The sequence below is a fragment of the Xiphophorus hellerii genome, chromosome 17 (genome assembly GCF_003331165.1).
Source record: "Xiphophorus hellerii strain 12219 chromosome 17, Xiphophorus_hellerii-4.1, whole genome shotgun sequence".
NCBI lineage: Eukaryota > Metazoa > Chordata > Actinopteri > Cyprinodontiformes > Poeciliidae > Xiphophorus > Xiphophorus hellerii.
Genome location: NC_045688.1, coordinates 7781971 through 7809814, shown reverse-complemented (window position 1 = coordinate 7809814; position 27844 = coordinate 7781971). Strand labels below are relative to the sequence as shown.

Below are 27844 nucleotides of genomic sequence, written 5' to 3'. Positions count from 1 at the left end.
TTAACAGTTTCTTCAAATACGTGAGCTCAGGTTAGTGTTCTGATTTGTTTTCATTTTATTCATCTGAACTGCCTGAATTTTGTCATTTGGTTTGGGTATCTTTGACTTACAAAATTGGAAAATGTGACGCTAATTAAAATTAATTTATAGTTGTCACTTGTATTTGTAGTATAAATGGGTTTGTCACGCTCTTGTAAAGGTGCATATGAAAGTATGATCTTAAAACTGTTTCTTTAAATATAAAGAAACCTCTAAAATATAGCAACAAATCTGTCACTCTGGAAGTGAAACTATGAAGAACAGGACTCTGGGAGTTACCTTGCTGATTTGGCCCGAGTCAGGAGAGATTGTGCACTTCGGATGTCTTTGGCGCTCTGACTGAGGATCTCCTCCACACTGGTCAGAGTGCCCACCTTCTCCCTGATCTCATTGGTCAGCTCCCGCAGCTTCTCCGCCGATGTCGGCATCTCCAGAGCCAGCACCTCATTGGCCACCGCCTCGATCACAGAAGCATCTGCCTTCTCATCTACTCCATCAGAAACAAACCTGCTGTTATTTTGCTCTCTAAACTGCGGTTAGCTGAGGAGATGGTGATAACCTTACTGGTCAAAAGGTCGCGGATCTCTTTGATGAGGTCACGGAGTTGCTTGTTGCTCTGCTCTACTCTCTCTTTGCTGCGATTGGATGAGATCAGCACATCCATCGCCTTCGCTTTGGCCTCATTTGCGCGGATGTTTGCTTCCCAAACCTGACCGTAAAAAAATATCTGACATCAGCTCTCGGTATCCGATTACATTCCTACAAATGTTCTGGCAGGATTTTAGTTTTTTTCCAGACTTAAATTTTCAGAGTTTATGATAAATTCAGCCCAGATTTAAAGTCTACGTTTACAGTTGATGGATGGATAATCAACAAATGGACGGATAAGGGTTGGATAATCAACAGACTGATGGATGAATGATCAACAAACAGATGGATGATCAACAAACGGATGATGGATGGATAGATGGATGATGGATAATCAACAAACAGATGGATGTATGATAAATAAACATATAAATGCACTGAAGTATTTTTCCCTCCTATTCCTGCTCAGGTGCATCCTGATTCCCTCCATTCTTCCTCTCACCATCCTGGAGAGCTTGTCCACCTCCTCCATGGCCTGCTGGATCTCCTGGTCCAGCTTCTGGGAGGATTTCAGGGCAGTTTGAGACGTTGTGACGAAACCGGTGCATCCCTCCCCTCCACAGTGGGGCGCTCCGTCCTCCCTGTCACACCCGAATCCGCCGCAGGTGGAGCAGCTCTCCCCTTCACCTGACCCGCCACACATCTACAAAAGCATCACGATAAGACGCTGGCGACCAGCTGAGGTTGTGTTGACTTGATTACACCTTCCAGTGTCTCTCACCTTCTCACTAAGTGAGGACAAGTCAAACTTGTCCAACTCTTTGGACAGTTTGTCCAGCTTCTGCGCGTTTCTTTGGTGTTTCCGGTCAAACTCCTTCTGACTACTGCTCAGTTTGTCCTCAGTGGCTTTCCGTAATGCAGCTGACTGCTCCAGAGTGTTGCCAGGATCACTGGTTGCGGCGTTGGAGCGAAGCTCTGCATCTTGGGACTCCATGTGTGCAGCAGAAATTGTGTTCATGGCTCCTACAAACCACAAAGTTGAGGAATCAAATTTATTCTTAAAGAAAAAGCTGAACAACAAACCTGGTTCATTTTCATTTGAAGTCAGTGAAACTGAAGTAATCGGAGTATTTTGGACTAACCAACCAGACTTCTTTGAAGACCCATTGTGTAGATAATGAGATTTTAGTCTGCTCAGTTCTGCCTATTCTAGCTCCTTTCAGAATGAGCTGTTTTAGGGCCTCTGTTACTTTAAATCCAAATAAGCTCCTAGCCAAGCCCCTCAACTCAACGTTTTACTTGCACCTAAAAATGGCTGCAAACAGATTCGCAATTATACGACCATACATCTTTGAAAAAGAGAAGTGGAGCCTCCTGCACAACCAACAAGAATGCAGCAAGTGCTTTCCTATTTAGTGAACAACCAAACACCTGTCTTTTCCAGCAGCCATTATACAACGCATAAAGCCATAAAGCCAGCTGACCAAACCTGCTGGAACTCTGTTTGGATTGCAGGGTAAATGTGCAGTGAATGTGACTCAACATTCGGGAAGTTTTTGAAATTGCTAATTTTCTGTTCACCAAAAAACATTAACTTATTGCCAAAAATGACTGTGCTGTACTTTTTTTAAACACTTGAACTGTTTTCAGAAGGAGTTGAGACCCAAATGGAAGCACAAAATCATGCAAAAAGGGAATTTCTTATAATAGATCCCTTTGAAATCTGTTGGACTGTAGTGTAACTAAGCATGACGTGATTATGCGGAAGTATTTTTCTCACCATGGATGTTGGCGTTCTTGGTGATGTGGACTTGCTGTATGAGCATTTGGACGTGTTGCTCCAGCTTGTTGGCCTCCTCGGTCAGTACATCCAAGTTTGTTTCCGTTGTGTTTGCTACATTGTTAACATGATTCAGGTCTTCCTGTGTTGTGCTCAGATTCCCGTTGAGGAACGACACCACTCCACTGGGAACACAATGAGATATTGAAGCAAACTGTAAATTTGATCCTGCTGTTTCGATGTTATTACATACTTGATCAGATGTATCAGGTCTTGGACGTTCTCCAGCTTCTCTGAAGCGGTCTTGTTTAGCACGATCTCCCTGACAGCCTTGGCATTTCTCTCCAGACTGCTGATCAGCTCCTTGTATGGCGCCGTCACTCCAGTGGTTAGCAGCTCGGTAACTTGGGCCTCCAGACGACGAGTCTGATTGGTCAGCTCGCCTACGACGGTGTCCCAGACGGAGAAGCACTGGTGGCAGGGTTCACAGATGGGGAAGTCCCCCTTGTAGCCCCTGGCGCAGCGGTCACAGCGACGGCCGGAGAAGCCTTCTAAGCAGACACATTGCCCTGTGGCTCGATGACACTGACCACTGGAGATTCCCTCGGGTTCACAGTCGCAAGCTGGTATCGCAAAGAAAATAAGCATTAAGGTCAGTGATAGGTATTTTCCTTTCGAACCTAAATAAAAGAAAGAACCACAGACAACGTATATGAATTTTAAGTAGAGCTTTTGCAAAAGGAGAACGCTCTATCAAAACCTCTCCTCCGATCAGTTCTACAGAGCGTTCTGACCTGTTCTCACAAAAACTCCTGTTTTTATTGTCAAAGAAGGACAGGCAAGGGGGCAGTCAGGAAAAACAACAGAGGTCGTAAAGCTTCTAACCCAAACATCTAACAACCCAGGTCCAGATGTGATATCTGATCAAAGGTCTGAGCCCGGTTCAAATCTCGGTCAATACTGTCAAGAAAACAATAGGTGTTCTTGCAAAAGGGTTTAAAGTCTGAGAAACTCAGTGTTATCTATTTCTCGTAAAGTTGAACAGACAGTAGTGACCTCCAGGTCATTTAAAGAAGAGAACACTTTAAACGGAAAATCACTTTAAACAGAAAATCACTAAGATCTATAGACTTAAGGTGAACTAGAGTAAGAATAAAATGATAATACCAAAAAATCTCTAACAGTCAGTTTTTGGATCTATGACGATTACTGCTTGGAAGTTTGAACTTAGAGTAAGATTTGGTAGATCACACAAGAGGTGTGGAAGTTATTTTGGGAAATTAATGGAGGGGATTGAGTTGTTTTTATGAGGTTACTTTAAACTTTATAGTTTCTGTTTTTCAATAAATTTAAGACATTTTAAGATCTCTGTTTTAGATACACAAATTTATGACTTTTTAAGGATGTGTAGACACCCTGTACTTTGCAGAGTACTTTTCTCTGTCTCTGGTGTGAACTTATTTAAACGTTTCATCTACAACCAGAAATTTTACGCTTGAATACAAAAAGGTCTTGTTAACCTCTCAAGTTCTGGTCCTTGCACAAAAAAAATAAACAGGCTTTCCTTCCGTCCTTTGAGACAAAGAATGGTTATGAGTCAGGCAGAAGGAATGCAGAGTTTTTAACCGTCGCTGCTCCATTGAAACCTAAAACAAATGTTTCTGTCATGATCACACAATATGTTTGTCTTTAGAAACGCATATTAGACTGAAATTTACACATAGTAACCAATGGTACGAATCTGAGATACTGTAAGAGCAGAGAACATCCCTCCCACTCATTTCTCACACCGTTTCCCATGAAGCAGGCGCATTACTGAGTCATGTGCAGATAGGAAGCAGCATACAGCTGGTGTAGCAGCTCAACAGACCAGCATAGGTGCAGCTGGAGAATATTAGGAATCTGTTCCATGACAAAACAGGGATGCTTGGGAATCTGAGGACATCTGGTTCTCATGAGTGTGGTTTCTCCCATATCTATCCCATTTGTGGCCATGTCTTTGGCTTTTTCTGTTTCCAGCTACTGTGCCACTAAGTTGGAAACAATCAGGAGTTTGACCAACAAAACCACAGATTAAACACCTTAAATTACGTTTGGATTGAGTTGGATCTGGACTTTAGCAGGGCTGCTACTAACAGTTATTTTAGTTATTGATTTAATCTAAAAATTATTTTTAGAAAACTGAAATTCTGCAGATTTCTCATTTAAGCATTAAAAAAAAAACTATTAAAAGTTATTAGAAATGCATTAAAATATGCAAATAAACAATTCAATTCCTTTTTTAAATATTGCTTAACATGCATTAACAGGATTCCATTCCATTTGGAGAAGATGAATTTGCAGCTAAAAAAATACTCAACATGTGAATAGGGCTGATCTGTTGACTATTTATTGGATTAATCAATTAATAACTGGATAGCAGAAGGTGCTTAAAGAGATTTATTGCAGCAGTTATCAGCAGGTGAAGCTAAAACTATGACATGGAGATTTTGGTAGAACATATTTACAGATAAAGTTTTCTTTATCTTCTATAAAAAAATGTATATATTTTTGTGTTTTGGCTTACTCACTGCAATGAATATGTTGTTCTTTGAGTAAATGGTCTTTTTTAGAGTCTGTATACACCAGTTAACGATTAATTGATTTACTAAATTAGTTGATTAGTTTAATAATCGACTAATCGTGATTTGACACTAGATTTTAGATTCTCTCAAATGTGCTGTAGGTGCTTGTGATGAGTGATAAAGTCCTACCGTGACATTTGACCTCTGGATTTCCCCAGAACAGCTCTTTGCATTCTCGACACGTCCTGCCACTGAAACCCGGTTTGCACACACACTGACCCGTAACCTACAGGAAGGCAACAACACAAATCCAGTTAATTCACATGAATTTTAGCCTAACACTGTGCAGAAAGTGGTAATTTTCAAGGCTTTTTGGTGCAGAGACAATGGAGTTTTGTAGTTGCTTTTTTAGCCTCTGAATTAAATGTGCATTCAGTTGTTCCACTGTGTATTCTGAGACTTCCTTCCTCTGCTGGAGAGAAGCCAGTAAACACAAAGGTTTGTGAGAGAGTAACATTTCAGTTTTTTGTATACACATGTGTGCGGTTATTGAAAGCAAAGCAAAAGGAAAGCAGAAAATGGAAGAATGCCCTTATAGCTGTGGTGAATATATCAAAGGAGTTACACAAACAGAGATCAGAGTGTTTAGTGGAAAGATAAGAGAACCCTGCTGTTTTCCCCTGTGTAAAATTCCCGTGTTGATCTATGGAAAAACTCTGGCAGCAGCAGCTCAGTAGAGCAGCACTTAGAGTTCGAGTAAGTTACTGGCTACTTTGGGATTTAGTTTGGTTATTTCTTGGTCTTTAAATTCTGGTTTTAGATCCGTATGGCAGACTTATTCACTAGTTGCTTCAATTTTCCTGTGATTATTTTTTCAAAATCCGACACGTTCCTCCAGCGTTTCAATTTCTGTTTGATCATATTTATCTGTTATTATTTAATTTTCCCTTGTCTTGTAAATTTTAACTTATTTATCTTAGATTATTTTCAGGCTTCTTTCCCGTTTGGTTTCCAGATCCTTCACTTTGATCAGGCCCCTCCGTTTTAATTGGTCTCCTCCTTCAGTTTTCCTGCTTTCTCCAAAAACTATTAAACACTATAAACTAGTGCAGGGCATTCTGGGTAAATAGAACTGAAACAAATGAACTAGTTTAGCGCTAGTGGGAGAAAAGGCTTGTGATCTTATACCAACAACAAAAGAGAAATCCTACTCCATTTTTGTTTACATTTCATGGGTCATTTCCTTCTGTAGTTATTGGTGCAGCGCCACCACAGGTGAGGAGGGGAACAGGGTTTTAAATTTGTTTGGATTTTTTGACAGTGCAGTGTGAAAGTAAACCACAGCAGCTGAAAATGTAACAGATCTTTCAATTTTCATTACCAGTCAAACTGAAAACACCTTAATGTTTTCAGTTTAGATGCCTGCTTTAGATGACAATACTAATAGCCAATTCTGATCCTACTCCTCCAACGTGCCGTAACTCACCTCATCATCAGCCTACCTAAAATCTAAAATATTTTGCTCATGCTATGACTGAAGTTTTGCTTTGCGTCTGACTCACCACATCGCAGGAAGACCCGGCAGCGTGGATAGGGTCGCAGTCGCAGCGTTGGCAGCCCGTACCGGTGGCGAGGTTCCACGTATTGGGAGCACAGCGGTCACAGTTCTGCCCGACCACGTTGGGCAGGCAGGAACACTGGCCATTATGCTGGTCACAGCGGCAGTCGTCAGGGGTTGGACAGACGTAAGATGTCGTCCCCAATGAGTTGCACATGCACTCTTTTAAAAAGGAAGACAAGGCATATGTTATATTTACTTCTAGGAAGTCAGACTTTCTTTGAATCTTTTAAAGTGTTCAGGCTTTCTGAAATTAATTCATAATACACCCAAACCAGCCTCCAAAAGTAACCTGTAAGCTCCAAGAAAAGCTCTAGGTTCTGCAGAGTTATGCCAAATTTCAGTATCAAGTTTTAAATCAACACATTTTAAAGACCAGTTACAAAAAGTACCCATTAGTTAAAGGTCACCTATTACACTTTCTTTAACAGGTTAAGATGGAGCTAAAAGTGTTGGAGCTCCAGCTGGGTTGCTAGGTGACGGGGCTGGGCTCGGCGGGGGTTGCTAGGTAACGCTGGAATGTCAACTGAACATTCGTGAGGTTTTTGAAACGGTTCATTTTCCAAATACCAAAAAACATTAACTTATTGCCGAAAAACAGTTGGGTGTTTGTTTTTTTTAAGCACCTGGGTTGGTTTTTAGAAGCAGCAGAAACCCAAATTTAAGTATAAAAATGTGCAAAATGTCCCTTTTAATCTTTGAAAAGTAACCTGCACATTCAAATATGCTAAGTTGTGAAACTATAGGGTTAGAGTCACTATAGTTAATTTAATTTCCTTAAACTTCAGGGAATGTAGCCAGGGTTCTTAGAAGAATAAGGGCCCCTGGGCTGGGGCCGGTTTTGGTGCCCTATGCAAAATAAAAACTACAAATTGCAGAACATTAATAAGCTGCAAAATTGAAGAATAGTTGCTATCAAATGTCTGGCATATGACTCCATCTTGGTCTCAAAAAGGTCATTTTTAAATATTTTAGTGTTTACTAAAAATCTAACAATATTTCAGTTAAACACCTCATGGCCATCTTTTTTTTTTTTTTTTTTTTACCCCTCCAGGGGGTCTTTTGTGGGCTCTAGTGTCCCTTATATGACAGTAGGCTGACAGGAAACGGGGAAGGAGAGGGGGGAAGACATGCGGCAAATATCGTCGGGTCCGGGAGTCGAACCCGCGATGGCCGCGTCGAGGACTCAAGGCCTCCAAATATGGGTCGGGCTAACCACTACGCCACCACGGCACGCCCCCTCATGGCCATCTTTAATATGAGGTGCAATATTTGTAAAACATTAACAGTACACACAAAAAAACTTTTTTGAGGGCCCCAAAACTACTGCCCATTTAAGCTTTTTCTAAAGTCTAGCACAAAATGTAACCACAAACTTTCAGAAAAGGTAACTTTTAAATCCTGGAAAATACACTTTGGATTTGGGAACATTGTCTGTAATTTCTAGAAAAGTACATCTAAATTGTAGAAAGTAATCTGTAAGGATACAATGTTTTCAGTTAAAGGCTCCTTTGGATTTAAATTGTAAGAGTTAAGTTCCATTTTCTTTTGATCACATGTTGCTATAGTATGTGTTAGAAATGCGTATTTACTACAAGATATAAGAAGACATGAGGAAGAACTTAACTTTAACATATTTGAAAAAGCAATTAATATAAAACACAAAAGTTCTGAAGGTTTGAAGAATCACTGCTCAAGATCTGCTATAAAAGTTCCTAAATCGTCTGGCTCGATGGAAGCAAAGCATAAGCCAAGTTTCTTTTTGTGTATCTATACTTACTCCGGCAGCTCTGTGTGGCGGCGGCGCCGTAATATCCCGGTTTGCACTGCTGGCACGAGTGGCCCTGCGTGTAGTACAGACATTTGAGACAGGCACCTGTGCGGACATCGCAGGATCCTGGGTCATGCATGTCAATGTTGTTGTTACAATCACAGGGCGTGCAGCGGCCACCGGGAATGAGAGGGTTCCCATAATAACCCGGGGCGCACTCATCACACCTGGTTCCTGGATGACAAAAGAAAACAGATTTTTTTTTTAAAAAAAAGGTAAATTATAGGGAGGTAGAAGAGGTGCAACATCTTGAGATCTGTGTGACTTGACGACATGATGACAAAATGATGCTTTTGTGCTGCTTACATAATAACAAATCTGTAAAATGCACCTTTGTAGCCGTGGCTGCACACGCACACCATCTGATTGGTTAGAAGGTAACAGCTGTCTGCAAACTGCCGACCACTGCGGGGTCCGTCCGGACACATGCAGGGGCGACAGTGGCTCCCTGATCCCAGCTCCGGGTCACCATGGTAACCATTCATACATCTATAAAAGGAGAGAGATTTCACAGATTTGTTTCAGATTTGTTCTGCTGAGTTTTTACAAACTCAAAGTTTCTCATTATTAACAGTGTGAAGCTTCCAGCACTCTCCAGATGTTTTGGTCTCAACTTGCAGCTCCACTAAAATATGGAGTTCCCCAAGGCTCCATTCTGGGGCCTTGTGTGTTTTGTTATGTATCTTGATTTAGAGGTCTGTTTTTTGCTGTGTTATGTACAATAATATAAACATGAAAAATATACATATGATTGCTGCATCCTACTCAGTGGTGGTTGTTGTGTGTCTTGTCTCTATGCTGCTGTAACTGCGAAATAATTTCCCTGCTGGGATGAATAAAGTAATTCTATTCTATTCTATTCTATATAAGTGCACAAAGAAGCATTATCACAGATCCTTCCTCCCACCTGCTCTCAGACTCTATAACCATCACTGCTACCAACAAACTAGGTTTACATTCCTGTTGCACAGTTTTACTCATTTTTGATAACATTTCTACAAAATTTTATTTTCACACATTGCAACTAGTCTGTAGATTTTAATCCACAAATATGCATACACGTTTTTCTACATTTAAAAAAATAATCCTACTCAGTTGCACATTAGACTGGATTATGTTATTTTTGATAACTGCACAAGATTTTTATGTCGTAATGTTGTCCTTACTGTACAGTATATTATTCTTAATTTTTTATGCATTTTTTGTGTACCTAAACGCATCTGTTGTTTGTCAGTTTGTTGCTGTTGCAACCTGAATTTCCCCGCTGTGGGAAAATATTCTACTATATAATATTCATAATATTCTGACGACAAACATCAAACAAATCAAAACTTCTAGCTGGACTGGCTGAATGGCACTTAATGTTGTTTTAGCTGCTGCTGTTGCCCAACAACCAAAGCGACTCTGTTTTGTGATCCGTGTTTTTGAAAATCAGAGCCCATTTTTATGTTTACAACTTGCAAAACTGTGTCTTTGGCCATCTGCAAATCAGTTTGTTCCTCATTGCTTTTTCTCTTCTGCAATGCTAAAGCATGCCGTAACAAATGGACAATTATTTAACACTGGCTCAGCAGTAATGGTGTACTTTACTGTCGCCACATTGTACCTCTCACAGTGATGTCCGGTGGTGAAATCTCTGCACCCCTGACACTCTCCGGTCTGAGGGTGACAGTACTCGCTGTGGCCGTTACACTGGCACGGTCGGCACTGAGGGAACCCCCAAAAACCCGGTAAGCAGTGGGAACACTGGCGTCCCGTGGCTCCCTGTACGCACTCACACTGACCAGTTGATTCGTGACAGAAAGGAGTGACGGAGCCCAGCGGGTCGCAGTCACAAGCTGGGGGTTAAATTAAATTACCATTAATGAGAAGAGTTGGGCCACCGCACAGCAAAGTGAAGCGATTTCTGACACTCACATCTGCAGCCAGCAGGACTGAACAGAAACGTAGCCGGAGCGCAGTGGTCGCAGTTTCTGCCGACCACGTTGGGTCGACATCGACACTGACCGCCGCTGGGATCGCACACGCCGCTGATGGAACCCTGAGGGTCGCAGTGGCAAGCTGGGTGGCAAATAAATAGTTAACACATAGTGGAAGGAAACAGATACATGATTTTGTAAAAGTTTTATTTGATTTGTATTTAGCTCCCTTTACTCTCCTACGCCTAAACTGAGATCTTATGGATCCATTTGCTTCTAGAAGTCATTAGCTATCAGATAGATAGTTAATGACTATCTATCTGATAGCTAATCCGATAGATTAACTATGCAAACTAAACACTTGTACTGTTTCCAGCTGCTTGTAGTTTAATCTCAGCTTTTTTGTGAAAACCTCAGAGGTTTGTTACAACTAGCATCATGAAGATCAAGAAACAGTGGACAGGTCAGTTAAAGTAATGTTGAGAAAAAGTTTAAAGCAAGGATTGGCTATAATGGATGCCCCAAGTTTTGAATATCTCAATTTATCATCTATGGAAAAAGTAAAACTATATCCAACTAGCTAAAAAGTTTGAAGGAGCAGCAATCAGAGAAGTAGCCAAGAGAATTTATTAGATTTCTTTTTAGATTAGTTTTGTTTTGGTGGTCCATGAACTTTTATATTCTGCTTTAAATTTGAGAAAGAGATTAAAAACAGCCTCAAACAAACAAGATATCATCTAAGGGACCAAAAATCAACGACTTGAGACACAACCTAACCAGTAACTTACTCATTGCTCCTTTGTGCAGCAGAGCAGAGATGCTGAAGATGTAGTCATTGCAGATGTCCGTCATCGGGCTTTTGATGACGCTACGGCTGCTTTCCAAACATCTGTAGCGCTGAAATGTGTCCCATGCTTCCTCACCCTCCATCCCATGAAACATTTCCATCTCTCTGACCCGGGGCATCAACACCAGCTAAAAACAGAGCAGAGGGTTTGTGGGAGTATTTCAGAGCTTGAGCAATGTCAGATGACTTTATATGGAGCTCTAGGAGGCGTTCAATGCAAATAAATGTTTTGAAAAAAAGAAAACATACAGAGTCGACGAGCGTGTGTGGATTCTGGATGTGGCTGTCCGAAGAGTACCGCGGGAAAGTCAGACGGATGGTGTAGTTCAGTCCTTTCTCCAAACACACCGGACTCACGAGCAGCACATGCCTGCAACACACATCAGGGTCAGTTTAGCGTGTATCCAGGGTCAGATTTAAGACTTTTTAATTCCAGGTTGAACGAAATTTAAGACCAAAGAAAACTATAAAGATAGGGGATCGGTCGAGGCTTCTGCTGGTTCGTGTGTGTGCTGGCAACAAAAGCGAGCCAATGGTAAAAACAAATGTCTTCCAGCCAACATCCATCCATTTTCTAACACCTTTATCCCTAGTGGGGTCGGGAGGTGCCGGTGCCCATCTCCAGCTACGTTCTGGGCGAGAGGCGGGGTCACCCTGGACAGGTCGTCAGTCTGTCACATCTTTACTGCGTTCTGTAACTTATGACGGAGTATTAGGGCCACGCTAGTTAGCTAGCCACTACCATGAATTACTATCACAAAGTATTAGTTCTATACTAAGAAAAGATAAATACAATTATGAGAATAAATTTGTAATATTCTAACTGTATTTTTGTATATTTACACTTTATTGTTGTACAACTTTATTCTCAAAATATTATTACTTTGTCCTTGTAATTTTTTACATTTTCCTCGTGTGGCCCTAATACTCCGTCATAAGTCACAGAACGCAGTAAAGATGTCTGTGTGCAGCTCAAACTTTTGCCTGACAAAAGAAAAAACACTGCATAGAAATGGGATCTAGCTTTTTTTTTCTTTTTTGGGTAATTTCTCTTCCGTTATATGGTCCTCACTCCTTACCAGTTGGTGGCGGTAATGCTTCCTATAGTTTTTTGTCAACCGCCATTAAAACAAAAAAGAACTACATACAAGATTGAATAGTCATGTGATGCCAAAATTTAAGACCTGTAATTAGCCAACTTACACTTTTTTGAACTTTTCAAGGATGTGTGGACACCCTGGTATCTTAACACCTGGCAGGAAGTGCAGCAAATATTTTACCTGGATCCAGGTGGGAGAGAGATGAACTGCTCGTCTCCGCTCTGGGCGGAGGTGCTGCAGTGAGCGGTGTAGCTCGGCGGGTTGAAGACGGGGCGCTCGACCCGAACGGTCACCTGCTCCCACTGCTGCGGCAGCTGTAAACACAAACACGCAATAATATGTTTACTCTGTGGTCCTTTTCAGACATTCTGAGCTCATAGAGCTCATACAGCAAAGCAAAGTTACCATAACAACCATTCCAGATTTGGGTTAGCTCTGTTTCGTTCAATTGTAGACTTTTGGTCGGACAATTGTTCCCTCTGATTTTGGAAGCTGACCAAAACCAGAGTCGTTGATTTCTGGAGCTCAGTTTGGGTCGCTCGGTAACGGGCTTGGCTGTGGTTGTTCAGTAACGGCCTGGGTTTGGCTCGCGTTGCTAGGTAATAGGCATGGGTTGGTAGTTGAGGGGCAGTGCCTGCTGATTTGTGACATTACATTCTAGAGGTTTTTGTAACAGCTCATTTTTCATACACCAAAACACATTAACCTGCTGCCAAAAAATTTTAAGCGCTTTGGCTGTTTTTAGAATCAGTTGAAACCCAAATGGAAGTACAAAAATGTGCAAAATGTGAATTTTGTATGATATGTGCCCTTTAATAAAGGCCCTGAGAACTTTGTTGAACTCTTTCAAATATTACAAAATGCTTGGTGATTAAAATCTGACGGCCTCTGTCAAAAAAACAGACAATTGATGTTTCAGAAGGATAATAATTACTTCAGACTCAATTAGAAAGAGATCACATATATAGATTATGCCTGTCACAATAAACGATAAATCAATTAATCGTATGACGAGTTAAAAGAAACTCAATTTTCATTTGCTTTATTTATCGTTTTTCTCTTTTCTTTTCTACCAAAAACTGGATGATAAAAGTCTTCAGTTTGGTGCTTTGGTCTCAACTATCCCTTTTTTTGGGGTATAGTTGAGATCAAAGCATTATTTTCTGTATTTCTGAAATACAGAAAATAATGCTTTATTTATTTATTTTGGATATTTCAAATGTCTTCCAGTTCCAGTGTTTAAATGTCCATTAGAATTTAAAGTTTATTGATCATTGCGAATGTGTTCTTGCATTTTTTAATGCCGTTATTACTATCATATCACTTAAAAATGGTCTCAAAACAACGATATTATCATTTATCGCAATAAGTACTGGGACAATTTATCATCCAGCAAAATATGCTATTGTGACAGGACTAATATAGAAACCAAACTACCATACTGAAACACAAGCAGGTAGCTAAGACTGATAAAATAAGAAAAACCTTCCTGTACGTTACCTGTGGCTCGTAGCGTACAAGTATGTCGTAGTCCATTGACTGTGGGATGTTATTGACATTGAACTCTATGTACCCGCCTTCAGGAACATGAGCAAAGCCCATCCCGGTCCATGTGGGGCTCCGGTCCTGAGGATAGGCCCTCGCAACAGATTTGACCCCCTGAGATAAAGAAGAGATTTCTCAAAATGTTGGAGTAGGTAGATCAGAAAAGGAAGAAACATTCAAAACCAGTTTTATACGCTTACAGGGCCATGTTGAGCCTCTTCAGCTTCGTACGTGTAGTGATCCAAAGAGATGAAGTAGAATCCGGACTCGACCTGATCGCAGAGGCGTCCGAACATGTGCGCCCGGCAAACACACTGCCCTGACTGGGGGTCACAGCTTTGGAGCAAGAAAAGGCAGATTTAAAAGACTGGAACATCGTTTTCTTCTTTAAAACCTTTTTGAATCAAAGAATGAATATGAGAACATGAATAAACATTCAACTAAAACTGTTAGAATAAAGGCTGGACGATATGGCTTAAAAATATACCAAATCTGATGTCCGATTACATTTATTTCTCCGTTTTTTTTCTGAAACAGAAATTACAAATGACAGAGAATATTTTCTAAAAGTGTTTTTCTTTCAGTCATCACTTCTGTGAGTTATACAAAACAATATTAGGACCAGGCTACAAGACTTTTTGTTTAAATACAAGAAAATAGTCATAATATTAGCAGAATAAAGACCCAATTTTACCAGAAGAATGTCTTAAAATTACGAGAAGAAAGTTGTTTTAATGGTAAAATCATCCATCTGGGTTTTTTCATTCGAAATATATCTCCAAATAATACTATTTTATTCTTGCAATATTAATGCTTTATTTGTGCATTAATTTGACTTTATTGTCATATTACTACGATTGTATTCTTGCAATACCACCAACTTTATTGAATTAATTTTTTTTTTTTTAATCTTTGCCTGACCCCAATATTTAGTTGTACAGTTGACATCTAAATGAATAGAAACTGTAAAATACGCTGGTAAAACAAGATGGCCGCATTGGGTTTGCTGACATCCCCCAACAAGAATGGATTGTTGGGGGGGATGCATATTTTCCAAAAATTAAATCTTCAATTGATCAAATCGATTTATTGCTCTAAAATACTGTTTCAAAGTAGCTCAACAAATGTATCAGTCCAAACAAATAGACCTCCTGGCGCCATGTTTAATTGCTAACAGGAAGTTGTTTTGAAGCAATCTGATTGGCTGGCATAGGTTTTACCTTTGCACTACACTGCCCCCTACAGGTTTGGCATGTTTATAACACCATTATCTGGGTTCATGTGAATGAAAACCTTTCTAAAATCGCTCCCGTGTACAATATAAATTTTTTTTAAAAAGATGTTCTGGAGATATTTGTTTTTAGAAAGACCCGGCTATGTGTGTACAAGGCCTTAAACCAGCTTTTTTGTGTGTTTTGACCTACTTGTTGTTGATTGCTCCTCCCTGGTCGCAGTCACACGGTCTACAACCGTCCATGTCATTCGACAGACCCCAGTGCTCTGGCTGTTTGTACAAAAAGAAAACAGACGAGTTTTACTCATACCGAAGGTGAAATGATCCCCACTGAATGTGACTTTGTGTTTGGAGTCGTACCAGGCACTCATCACAGTTGTGACCGGTGACAAGTCGCCTGCAGAAGCACTGTCCTGTGTCTGAATCACAGGGGTTTCCTCCTGGCATTGTTCCCAGGATGTTGCAGGAACAAGCTGCCAAAAAATACAATGAAACAATTCAGCAGCACGTCTTTGTGTTTAGTCACTTCCCTTCAAAATGCCCTTTATGGTTCAATGATTATGACAGAAAAAATAGAAATGTTGAACCTACGCAGGCACCCATCTGGCCTCTGTCCCAGTCCGTAGTGTCCCTGTCTGCAGTGGTCACAGCGCTCTCCCTCCACATAGAGTTTACACCGGCACTGACCCGAGATCAGCCCGGCCGCCACATCAGTCCGCGAGTCACACAGTCCGCCCTGCTGAGATCCCTCCGGGTCACAGTTACACGCTGCAAAGACACAAATAATTACGTTAAAATGATCTGAAGAGTCGAGACCAATGGATTATAAAGACTGAGTACAACTAAAAGTCTTTAAAGTTGACAAATATAATTTTTGTCCAAATGAGCCAACCTGGAACTCAATTACATTGAAAGACTATTTTTTGCCACTTAAAATTTTTTTTATTTGTTACATGTATAAAGTTCAACATGGCAACTTAAGCTTCACATATATACTTGTATAAACTCAATTTGATTACTTGTAATAAATATTTTTTTTATTGAGTTACATCACCCGTTTTCTTTTTTCATTGCGTTTTATCTCTTTTGCTTCATTTTATTGATGAATTTCACTTCCTGTTTTGAATTATTAAAGCGTTTTACTTTGTTTATTCCAGTAGAACCTCCCAGTTTTTCATGACCACAGCAGGTATTTATTTTCCTTGCCACATTTCAGTAGACAAACATGTAGAAAACACATCAAACCAACGTATTGATAACAAGTTAGAGAATGTAATGCATTTTTTGTACAATATTTATTCCTGCCATATCTGAACATAGCTAAATTAGAGAAGTCAAGAAGTAAAAGAAGTGCCATTTTGTTCTGAAAGTTGTTTCTTCTGACTGCATCTGGACATAATTTCTCTTTTTTCAAATTTTTTCCACTTACTGATTGCCATATCTGATTCAAATTTTGTTTAGTTTATTTCACCAACTTGGCTCCAATTTGTAATTCCTGCTTGTTTTAAATGATCACATTTGGTCTTGATTAATTATCTATCTTCTTCCTACTTTAAGTGCTTTTAAGTGTTAGTTTGTTGCTGTTATTAAAGATCCCATAGGTATTAGCACATTGTGTGGGTATTTGATTATACAGCACTGTTTAGTTGGCAGTACCGTGTAGGTGTCTGTAATCACGCTATAACAGCCGTCATTAGGTTTTCCAACATATTTAATCCAGTTGGTGAAAGAACCTCCACATGGTTGCAGTCAATAGGAAACTAAAGATGTCCTGGAAGATGCCAGGCCCATTCACAGACAGGTCATGTAAGCTGTCGTTAGCCATTGTTTATGAGTTACATACGTTCACAGATGTTGGGGTCTCTCAGGTCTCTGTTGGGGTGCTGGTAGAAGAAAGGCTCACACTGCTCGCACTGCCGGCCCACTGTGTTGTGCTGGCAGTCGTCGCACACGCCTCCGCTAACGTTACCGGTTGAAATGTACACGGCGAGGTCGAAGTGACACGACGTGGAATGCCGATTGCACTCGCATCCTGAAAAAAAGAAAAACGAGTCATGTGATAGTTCTTAGAGGAGAACTGTTACACTTCCTTCAATAGATTAGGATAGATACAAAACATGTTCATTACATTTATTTGCACTAAATCATTCTTAGGCCATGAGATTTTAGTCTGGTCAGTTGGAACTCAACTTGGGTTGCTAAGTGACGGAGCGGGGCTGGCTGGGGGTTGCTAGGTAACGCCACAGTGCCCGTTGAACAATAGGAAGGTTATGACACAAATCATTTTCACCAAAAATCATAAACTTTCTGCCAAAAAACGGCTGGATGGGTTTTTTAAGCGCTAGTGTTGTTTTTAGAAGCAATAGAAACCCAAATGGAAGTACAAAAACAAAATGTGAAGACATTTGATCTATACTTTTTGAAAACTTAAAAGTTTTAAAATAGCAAATAATGTCAAGTTAATGTAAATATTTTAACTTCTTTGACCAACTAATTTGTTGAATTGCAGCAAATAACAGACCATAAAGAGCTAAACCGATCCGTGTGTGCTCTTACTTTTGCAGGAGTGGGTGTTTCGGCCCTCTGCAGGTCTCCATGGCAGGTCGTGGTAAAACTCTTGGCAGCGCTCACAGTTCAGCCCCTCAGTATTATGGTTGCAAACGCAGCGACCATGAACCTACACACAAGAGTCAAGACTAATCTTTACAGGAAAAGGTAAAGTTTACTAAAATATATCAATAAACGAATGGTAATAGTAAAGCAGATAAGAGGAACAATAGTTCAAGCATGAAATTTAGTACATACATTCTTCAAAACTCACTTTCAAAACATCTACTGCAAAAATTCAATATAGCGGCCATTTTTCAAGAGGGCCGACACATCTGACCTGGCACTACTGTTATGGGTCAGATAATTAGAAGAAAAATAAATAAATATTTTACATTAACATAGTAAGCTATGGTAATTTTTGTTCAAAGCAATTGTATATTAGACTGGAATTAAGATGGCATCCAAGATGGCTACCCTTAAAGACAAACTTTGTAACATTTGAATAATTAATAGAGCTGGACAATTTTTTTTATCAATTTCTACAGTTTTGGAGGCAGAAAATTAAATAGACAAAGTGAACTAACTAGAATAAATAGCAGTTAAAGCGTGGGAAAATCTTATACATTTTATAATATATTTCAGAATCTTAGTTGATGAACAGAAAAGCAGTTAATATTATGAGAGAACTGTTGATAAAAATTCATTAATTTGTTGAAGTCCATATGGGTCTTGACAAAGTATTTCCAACGAATTTGGAATAAATTTCATGATCCAAATTGTGTATGGAAAAATCTGCTAAATAAAAACTGATGTAAAGTTGTTTTATACCATGCCTTCAGGTCTGCCCCGTTCTCTGTCCATGGGCGCGCACTCGGAGGCGTGGCCGTAGCAGAAGCAGTTCCCTCGGACGACCATGTCAAAGAGCGCGTAGTAGTACTTCTCCGTCACTTCCTCTCTGAAATCCACCAGGTTGTCGCCCAGCGTGTGGAGCTTGATGAACTTTATTCTGAGGTTTGTGATCTTCAGCATGTCTAAAACGCGGAGAAAACACTTTTCAAACAAATGTAATTACATGTGTAAAATTATAAAAACCTATTAATAATCCACTTGATTCTGTCATCAGTTAAATTCAACTTTTAAAACATGTTTTACTCAATTATTATTTACATTTTAGACCTACCTGCAAAATAACATGCTTAATAGCTTCTATTTTATTTAAGTATTATAGCAAGTTAAATATAAATGTATCTATAAATGGTGTTTTTTAGCTGCTGCAGGTTTTTCCTACCTTTAAATTCCTTCAAATAAAACGTACATTAAACTTCATAATAGCTATTATTATTGGTTTTAGAGAACTAATGACATCCCTGATTTCAAGCCAAATTTTGTTAAATATTTAGAGAAATTTAAACAAAAAAGCTAAAATTTCTTATGTTTTTACTTTACTTTTACATTGTAGATATTTATATCTGTTTGGTTTGTTATTGTGTGTTTTTTTTAAAGTTTAGAAAATAAAGTTTTTCTCTAAAATTTGGATTTAAATGTTTTCCATTAGGGTTGTTTAAGTCCTACAAAAACTTTACATTTTGTAATTCTGGAAACATTAGAAAACACTAAAATATATTCCTGTCTTTATATTTTATTTCTAATCTCTTAACGTGGTCAGGATCAACAGTTACGGATTAAAAGAAATTTTCTTTTTAACTTCATGGCCGTCCTGGAAGTATCTTTTTCTAACTTTCTCAGCTCATTCAGCAGCTGTTTAGTTTTTGAGCAGTGTTTTTTGGTTTGTTAAATGAAATAAAAGGACTAAAACTCAACCAATAAGCTTGTTATGTTAAAAAAGGACAGTAGTAGGATCTTTTAGGCACTTTACCATGATGCTGAAACTGTGAGAAATGCTGAAAAGCCCGTCTCAAAGATGACCAGCAGTTGCATCTCTCACATGAATGAATATAATATATTCAAAAATATGTTCACTTTATTGGTTTGGGATATAAGACAAAGAGGAAACAAGAATATTGTTTCATTTTTTGAGAGTAAAGTTATTTTTAGTACTGAAATAAATAAAAAAAAAGGTTTCTGCATGGGTTTGTGACTGGGAAAGAGAAATTATGTGTCTCAGCATGGATGTAAACGAGTTTACAAAGTCCAAGTTGCTTCTGTATGTGAAATTCCTCTCTCTGCGCTTCCTCTCTGACCTCTTCGCTGTGGGAAGCTGCACAGCCGATAACAGGAAGTTACAGGAAGCTATTTTTATTTGGATTCTTTGTGCGTAAAGTTGCCTTTATTAGGCCTTGCTTACTGATTTGTGTGTTGTAAACAAGCTGTCTTTAAACAGAAGATGCAGCTTACTCTGTATCCTCAAGCTGTAGGGGTCATCAATCTCAAAAGCAGGATCCAGCACCCGAAATATCACCTAAAACAACACGAAAGAACAATCAAAACCAAACTCTGCAACAAGGAGTTACAAAAAACAAAAATACACATAACTAGTTCACCTCTCCCTCTGTGGATGGTTCAAAGTCTGAGTAGCGGGTGTCACAGATGATTTCGTCTACTCTACGCATTGGTCCAGTGGAGATGCCGGGAAAGACAGACCCGCAGTTTTGGGCGAAGTATCGATAAACCTGCCATGTTTCCCCAAAATCCATGGACCGCTCGATCATCATGGCAGCAGGACGAAACGTCTGCAAACACAGAACCTTGTTCAATGAAGCTGAAATAAATACAAATATGATTTCTTTTTTAAAGTCTTGTCCATCTTATCTTGTTTGTTCTATCTAGCTAGTAAGCTAGCAAACAGCTATTGTCAATGGAGTTAGCTTGTTAGCTACTTTTAAGATAGGAGGATGTAGCTTGCAAAATGTTTTCTAAATAAATGAAATATTTGCTAAAATCAGTTTCATTCATTAACAGCGGTTGAGTTATCTTTCTGCTTGTCAAAAATGCTAATAAGAGAGTTAGCCCACTAAGTGTTTATCAAGCTAGTGTACAGATGATTTGGTCTGAAAGACAACAGATTTAGTTTGCTGTACATTTCTCAGAAATGTAGCTAGCTAAAACAAACTGAAGCAGTGAGTATCTGTTGAATTATGATGTTCATGACATGCAGATTGAAATTTGATGTACACAGTAAAAACACAAATTTTACAAAGTATTTTAGTTCTAGTTTATGTGCAAATACCTTAGTACACTTTAAATTAGACAAAACTAATTTACAAGTAACTTTGTAACAGATTATTTCACTTATAACATGGTAAAGTGATATAATCTGCCAATGGAACTAGTATTTTTAAAAAAAATCAATATTAAGGAATTATTCACTTTAAACAAGATGTATATATCTTCCTATATATTTCCGAAAAGCTACTTATACCAGTAGTGTTAGCTGTTCAAATGTTCAGGCAAAAATGAAAATAGAAACAAGTAGGACTCTAAAGGGCATATGAAATCTGAACAGAAACCAAATTCATATTTTATTTATTGCAAAAATACAAAATCTCACCAAGTATTTTTTTGTGCAAGGATTCTCAAAATAAGACAAAACTAACTTAGGCATTACAGTACAGAAACGGATGCTGATTTTTTTTTTCTGTGATGTTGCCAGAAAACAGGATGTGAAGGGACTGGGGAAGTGTGTCCCTGAGTGTGTTTTGACTATGAGTGGAGGCAAATTATTAAGAGGTCAAAAGCATCTTCCTGTTACTCCTTCGTCTCTCAGACCAGGATGACTTTCTGAAGGTCTCTGAGACTTTATCTCTTTCTCTGTATGTATACGAGTTCATGTTTCAGCACCTTGAAGGTCATGATGAGGTGTGTGAAATGAAACTCGGCCTCCAGGTCCAGCTGGATAGTTACATTCTCCACACCTGCAGGAGAAAGACCAAACAGAAAATTAACAATTTACACCTTTAAATTTACGAGAATTTAAAATGCTGATGAGTTTTTCCCCATGTCCACACATGCAGATGGTCTGTTTTCGCAGCTGAGTCGACTCGGGTCCAGATATGAGACCAGTCATAGTTGGAGCAGGAGCCAGTGGTGCAGATGGCTTTGGAACAGCAGGAAGAATTTAAAATTTAAGTAAAATTAATTTCACCTAATTTTGCTTAATTTTTCTTACATTAAGCAGAATTAATTTACTTAATTATAATCAATTATAATTAAGTTCAAATTAATTTATTAAGTAAGTTAAAATTAATAACCTTCTGTCCAAATCTTGAACTGCAAGAAAACAATCAACCCCCACAAAAAATTTAAATTGGGCCTATCTTATACTAATGTAATTTTTCAAGACTGTTTTTAGATTTTGTTTCTAAAATGATTCACTGATCAGTTTTCTAAAATAAAAATAAAAATCAACAATTTTGATTTAAATAAATTGTCTTTTTTATTGATCAGATAAAATAAAAAATGCATAAAAGGTTTGTTTTAAAAATGTTATTAAAACAAAAAACCCTTTTTGTGGCCTCGAGTCCTTTCACCTTAACGATTTACACCACTGAACTACAGGACTGCTGCAAGGGAATTAAAAATTCCCATGTGAACGCTAACATACGTCTCCAGCTTCCTGCTGTTCCAAAGCCATCTGCACCACTGGCTCCTGCTCCAACTATGACTCACACTCCTGAGTTTCCCACCATTTGGAAACAGTGCGAGTCTGCAGCATAAATGCTTACATTACGAGAGATTTACTATCAATCAATCAAATTTTATTTGTATAGCACATTTCAGCAGCAAGGCATTTCAAAGTGCTTTACATCATTACAAACACAGAAACACAAAGCAACATAGAATCAACAATCAAAACACAGCATTAAGTCAAGTTCCATCAATAAATTTGTAATTGATCACATTTCAAATACAATTCTAAACAGGTGGGTTTTTAGTTGAGATTTAAAAGAAGTCAGTGTTTCAGCTGTTTTACAGTTTTCTGGAAGTTTGTTCCAAATTTGTGGTGCATAGATGTTGAATGCTGCTTCTCCTCGTTTGGTTCTGGTTCTGGGGATGCAGAGCAGACCAGAACCAGAAGACCTGAGAGGTCTGGAAGGTTGATACAACAACAGCAGATCTTTAATGTATTGTGATGCTAAGCCGTTCAGTGATTTATAAACTAACAACAGTATTTTAAAGTCTATTCTTTGAGCTACAGGGAGCCAGTGTAGGGACTTTAAAACTGGTGTTATGTGCTCTATCTTCCTGGTTTTAGTGAGAACGCGAGCAGCAGCATTCTGGATCAGCTGCAGCTGTTTGATTGATTTGTTGGACAGACCTGTGAAGACGCTGTTGCAATAATCAATACGACTGAAGATGAACGCATGGATGAGTTTCTCTAGATCTTGCTGAGACATTAGTCCTTTAATCCTGGAAATGTACTTCAGGTGATAGAAGGCCGACTTTGTAACTGTCTCTATGTGGCTCTAGGCGTCCCACTGCCAGAGAGCCTGCTTTAATGTGATTACACAGAATCTTACAAACATAGTTGACTATAAAATTCATAAAAGCTGTAAATAAACAAAAGTAGGCAACATTTGTGTGTTACAAGTTGCAGTTTGCATATCGGTTATTGACCCTTTACAACTGTGTCGCTTAATCATTCGAGGCGCCATGATGGACGTCGGAAGCTACTGTTTTCCAAAGTTATTTTGCCAGTTTATTCATGGCTTCTACTTATTCCAGTCGAGCTAATTTGTCTGTGAGCGTAACTCACCTGGTTGGGGATTATAGACTGTGGTATTTACAGAAGTTGGAAACAGCTAGCTTAGAAACCGACCCTAACCTCCTCCCTCCCGATGTGCTGATCAAATTACTGACTTGGTCTGAATTCACAAAACATGATTTATGTCACTATGTCATAAACACTGTTTCCCCTTAAACCGGAGAAGTCTTAAAAACCTACACAAGACCAGATGCTAACCAGTTTTTTTCAATACATGTTCGGCTACATGACGGTGCGCCATTGTTTCCATGGTTACTAACGGTTAGACGTGGTGTATCTTCATAATGATATCTACGATATCATATATTATGAAATATAATGATATCTTTCCAATCATACCTACTTCTAAAGTTTATGAACGTTAATCGTCTTGCCTTGTAAAAAGTAAATCTGCTGCAAATCCGCAGTGACACCGAGGGCTGACGGTCATTATGAGTGACCGCATCTTTCCTTGTTTAAAGTTGAACAATAAAATGACAAGTGTGGTTTTAACCGACCGCGCAGCATCCTGTGACCATTTTTACTACAAAATGAACTGCAGAAAAGCAACATTAGACTACCAGATGTGCGTTTATGACAGGCTTTTCAGGACTGCACTGGTTGTTTTAACGTCCGTCGTGACGTAGCGGGACATGGCAGAGCGTGCAAATGGTTAATACAAATCCACAATTAATATAAATAATTGCGATTATTGATATTAATTATGACATCTGTGATAATTTCATTCAGTAGTTTAAAACTCAAATAAATTTATTCGCTTTAAGACTCAACTCAACACATCACATCATGGGACTGTGGGAAGAACCGGAGACTTCCGCTAAGTAGCTAACAGTTAATCAAGCCAGCTTGTCCACTTTGATTAAATTAATTCTGTTACTATTATAATTATTGATTTAACAACAAATAAAAGAAACATATGAATGACCAAAATAATTTAGGTTTGGAAAATAAATCACTGTTTAGGAAGCTAACATTCATGCTAACTAGCATGCTTGCTATTTACCATGATAGCTAGATAGCTTAAGCTCTTTTTTTTTGCTTTTAGTCATCAATAAAAAATCTAGTTTTCCCTCTTATATGAAGCGTTTGATAGGCAGAACAATTTGTTCTAAGTAATATTTTGATGCTAAGATACATAAAAGAAATCACAAAAGAATGCGCTTAAAATTACCCAGATTTTTTAAAAAAAATACAAATAAAAAATTCACGTCAAAGATAAGTACCTGGTACACAACAGAAACAGCTTTAATCCTTCAGCGTAGGAAACAAAATTCCTACAAAATCCTGGGTTCAAAGTGAATTTCCTTCCTGTGAGACTATAATACCTTTAAACTGGTTGTCTTTTGCAAGTGGCGGTCTTAACGTCTTTGGATGGCTCCTTTTTTTACACTTAAAAGTCATAGTTGTGTTTAGTGATGATACATCCGTTTCCTACAAGCACACCTGTTCTCCTTAGCACACCTGTAACCCCCCACTTCACGCCCAGAGTGGCTCTGTGTGTGAGGAGCTCTGTGATCTCCGGTTGGGTCATTATAGGCTCAGTTCCCATGAGAAAAGCCTTACCAAGCTTTCACATGGTGTTCTACTTTAAAAATATGTTCCTTTTTTGTTTGTTTCTCACCATTCTCAGACTGCCACCAGGTCTTGAGGCGATTGGGGGCGAAGGTGGTGACCACGTTCTCAATCGTATGGCTGATGGGGTTGTTGTCCTCATCGTACATCTCCCTGGAGTCACATAGGAAACATTTCTTCTCCTCCTAATGGAAAGAAAACAGCAACCAGTTGGTCGACTACAGTATACTGCCCATATTGCAGAAACGAGCACAAAACATGTAATCCAAAAATGCATTATGGTCTCTTTTTATTTATAATCCAAATATAAAATACACAAAGTTGGCATTTATCTACGTAAGAAATTTAAGAACATTGTAAAACATTATTTAACAAATATTTGGAAAGTAATTTCATTACTTCATCTTTTCAATATATAAAAAATCTGATAACTACAGATAGTATTGAAAGTGAGTTTCTCTCTTTTAAAGCTACAGTATGTAACACATAAACATTTTTTTAAACATATTTGTCGAAACTGTCGCTGTTTTGTGACAGGATCATCTGTGAAAAAAGGATTAAGCTCCTCTGTTTTCTCCCAGTGCTCCCAGTACTAACAAGAAACAACCAATCAGAGCCAGGAGGCGGGTCTTAGCGCTGTCAATCACTTTCTGCTAAAACCACAGCTTCTTCTTGACAACATAAACATAAAGCTAGTTAGCTTAGCTACCAATAACCACCGATAAACAGTTAACATCATTATGACGGATACACATCATTATGACATTTAGCAGTGAGTACATGAGGTTGATTGACTGCTCTAAGACTCCTCCTGGCTCTGACTGGCTGTTTTTGGTCAGAAGAGGTGAATTTCTTCAGACATCAATAGTAACTCAGGGATGAGGTGGGGGAGATTGATATTTTCACAGATTATCTGTCTAATATTACACCATCACAACATGATGCAAAAAGATAATTTTTTAAATAAAGGTCACATACTGCAGCTTTAAAGCACTAAATGTTGCAATATTTTGCTTTTAAGGAATTAAATTGATACATATATTTTATTAGCAGCTATTTCCACCTTTTTAACAGTGTCAGACTTATTGCTAAAAATTATGCTTTTCTAACTATTCTGCATTTAAGAACTACATTTCTTTTTATTCTGTTTTACACCAATCAAATTAAAGAATAAGTAAAATAAAGGATTAAATAACATCTGTACAGCTAATAAAATGCTCCGTTACCATTCTGTTAAATTGAAAAAGGTTTCATAAACTAGCTGGACATTTAGAGTTAATTTCATGACCATACTCAGAAGAAATTTGAAAACTGTGACCCAGGATACGAAATAAAAATTAATTAATGTGGAGTTTTCTTCTGTTTTGGCCAGTAAAAAATAATGAGATTGCGAAATGAGCCCTTTTTTTAGTGCTTAGTGAATTTAAGCTCTTTAGTTTTATAGTAAATGTCTATATTATTTATTAAAACACCACGTTTTCCACACTTCTTCCACTAGAGCAGGAAAAAGTGAAGCCAGTTAGTTTTGTAAGTAATGTTTAATATTGCATCACTCCCTCTCAGACCTACAACCCACATTTTCTGGCTCACAAACCCTTGAATGTCTGAATGATGGAGTTTGTGAAAAACCAAAACAAGTCCAGCTAAGTGGATTCATTTAGCAGCCGTTGGTGAAAAAACATCGGAAACTCCCTTCACTCTCAAATCTGCAGCTCATGCTTGAGGACTGTGCTCATCCTCGGAAGCGTTTCATAAAAACACTATTCATATATGCACACAGATAAGAAGAGAATATCCCAAACCTCGCCCCTGGGTTTTATGCACACAGGGCAGGGATTGTGAGAAACACAGAGCTTTTATTGTGGAGGGGAATGCCTCCACTCCCACTTGACAAAACAGCAAGAGTACATTATACATGCGCTTCCTCCCACACACAGGCACGCCATCTAAAAAGTTTTATCTCTGTTACAACTACAGGATTTGCAACAAAAAAAAAAAAAGTCAAGCTCTGTGAGTTAAATACTGAATTCATTGAACCGCATCGCTGACACTAAATCATGAGTTTGTTTTTTTTATGGTTCGTATGTAGTAACTCACAGTCATTAAAATGCCATCTTCAAGACCAAAAAACATCTCAGCTGTTTTCAATGAACTCAGCATGAGAAGAAAACTGGTTCACGTTCTGCTAAAGGCTAAACCAGACAGCACAAGATGTTCATTCAGTGTTGAATTATGGTCAGAAATGTTGATTTTTGGTTAAGGTTGACAATCAACCAATCATCCAACTGGAGCCAATTAACTAATGTCGAAAAGATGTAATTGAGTTAATGATGTTTTGTGGTAGAATTTTAATGGTTGAAATGCCAATCAATATTGATTTTTTTTGTACACCATCAACTAAAATGTGAATTTATTGTGTAGCGTATCAGTTATGGTTGAAAACCTAACATTGACTCAACATGTAAGTCACCGATCACTTTTTGAATAATTCGACATGGATTCAATACTTCAGTCTAACCATATTTCAACGTTAATTCACTCATATTTTGCGATCTGGGAACGCATTTAAACTCATCAACACATTCATTTGTTTAATCGTTTACGATAAATGAGTAAAAGATTAGAATTAAATTGTTGACTTCAGGCCTATCTCGAGTTTTTATTCAAAGAGTTACAAATTTATCCATCTAATTCCTCAGGAGTTAAACAAGCAAAGTCTCATTTTGTGATTTTATTATGGATTATGAAACTCTTGAGCATGGATTCCCTTGCTCTTTGACCTTTACCACACATTTCTTTAAATTAACATTACGGGAGTTTAGGAATAACCACCAACCTCTAAGTAAGCTGTTAGTCTGATTAGTACTGGTGTTCTGCCAATTAAAACCATTCAACATGAACCCCAACAAACCTACTCTGAGTAAATTTGTCCTTT

The 27844-nt window shown here is 38.5% G+C and overlaps 1 protein-coding gene and 1 long non-coding RNA gene across 2 annotated transcripts in view; one reads left to right on the top strand and one right to left on the bottom strand.

Moving 5' to 3' along the window:
- lamb1b (laminin, beta 1b) overlaps positions 1-27844 on the bottom strand; it is a 34332-nt gene that overhangs the window by 4273 nt on the left and 2215 nt on the right. Inside the window, exons 3-29 of the mRNA XM_032589931.1 lie at positions 24959-25094; positions 21414-21487; positions 20117-20305; positions 19971-20034; positions 18444-18646; positions 17622-17742; positions 16909-17097; positions 15657-15833; positions 15426-15538; positions 15256-15335; positions 14032-14167; positions 13787-13945; positions 12467-12600; positions 11436-11556; positions 11128-11314; positions 10338-10481; positions 10027-10258; positions 8752-8909; positions 8370-8594; positions 6534-6751; positions 5161-5257; positions 2661-3030; positions 2408-2592; positions 1409-1650; positions 1130-1330; positions 604-748; positions 319-526 (exon numbers count right to left, since the gene is read on the bottom strand). Coding sequence (XP_032445822.1) covers positions 319-526; positions 604-748; positions 1130-1330; positions 1409-1650; positions 2408-2592; positions 2661-3030; positions 5161-5257; positions 6534-6751; positions 8370-8594; positions 8752-8909; positions 10027-10258; positions 10338-10481; positions 11128-11314; positions 11436-11556; positions 12467-12600; positions 13787-13945; positions 14032-14167; positions 15256-15335; positions 15426-15538; positions 15657-15833; positions 16909-17097; positions 17622-17742; positions 18444-18646; positions 19971-20034; positions 20117-20305; positions 21414-21487; positions 24959-25094 — 4508 coding nt within the window. The remainder of the gene's footprint in view (positions 1-318; positions 527-603; positions 749-1129; positions 1331-1408; positions 1651-2407; positions 2593-2660; positions 3031-5160; positions 5258-6533; positions 6752-8369; positions 8595-8751; positions 8910-10026; positions 10259-10337; positions 10482-11127; positions 11315-11435; positions 11557-12466; positions 12601-13786; positions 13946-14031; positions 14168-15255; positions 15336-15425; positions 15539-15656; positions 15834-16908; positions 17098-17621; positions 17743-18443; positions 18647-19970; positions 20035-20116; positions 20306-21413; positions 21488-24958; positions 25095-27844) is intronic.
- Positions 3422-26665, top strand: LOC116737040 (uncharacterized). The gene is made up of 4 exons (XR_004342720.1): positions 3422-3590; positions 23604-23610; positions 24735-24739; positions 26655-26665. It is a non-coding gene; the product is annotated as an uncharacterized LOC116737040 (long non-coding RNA).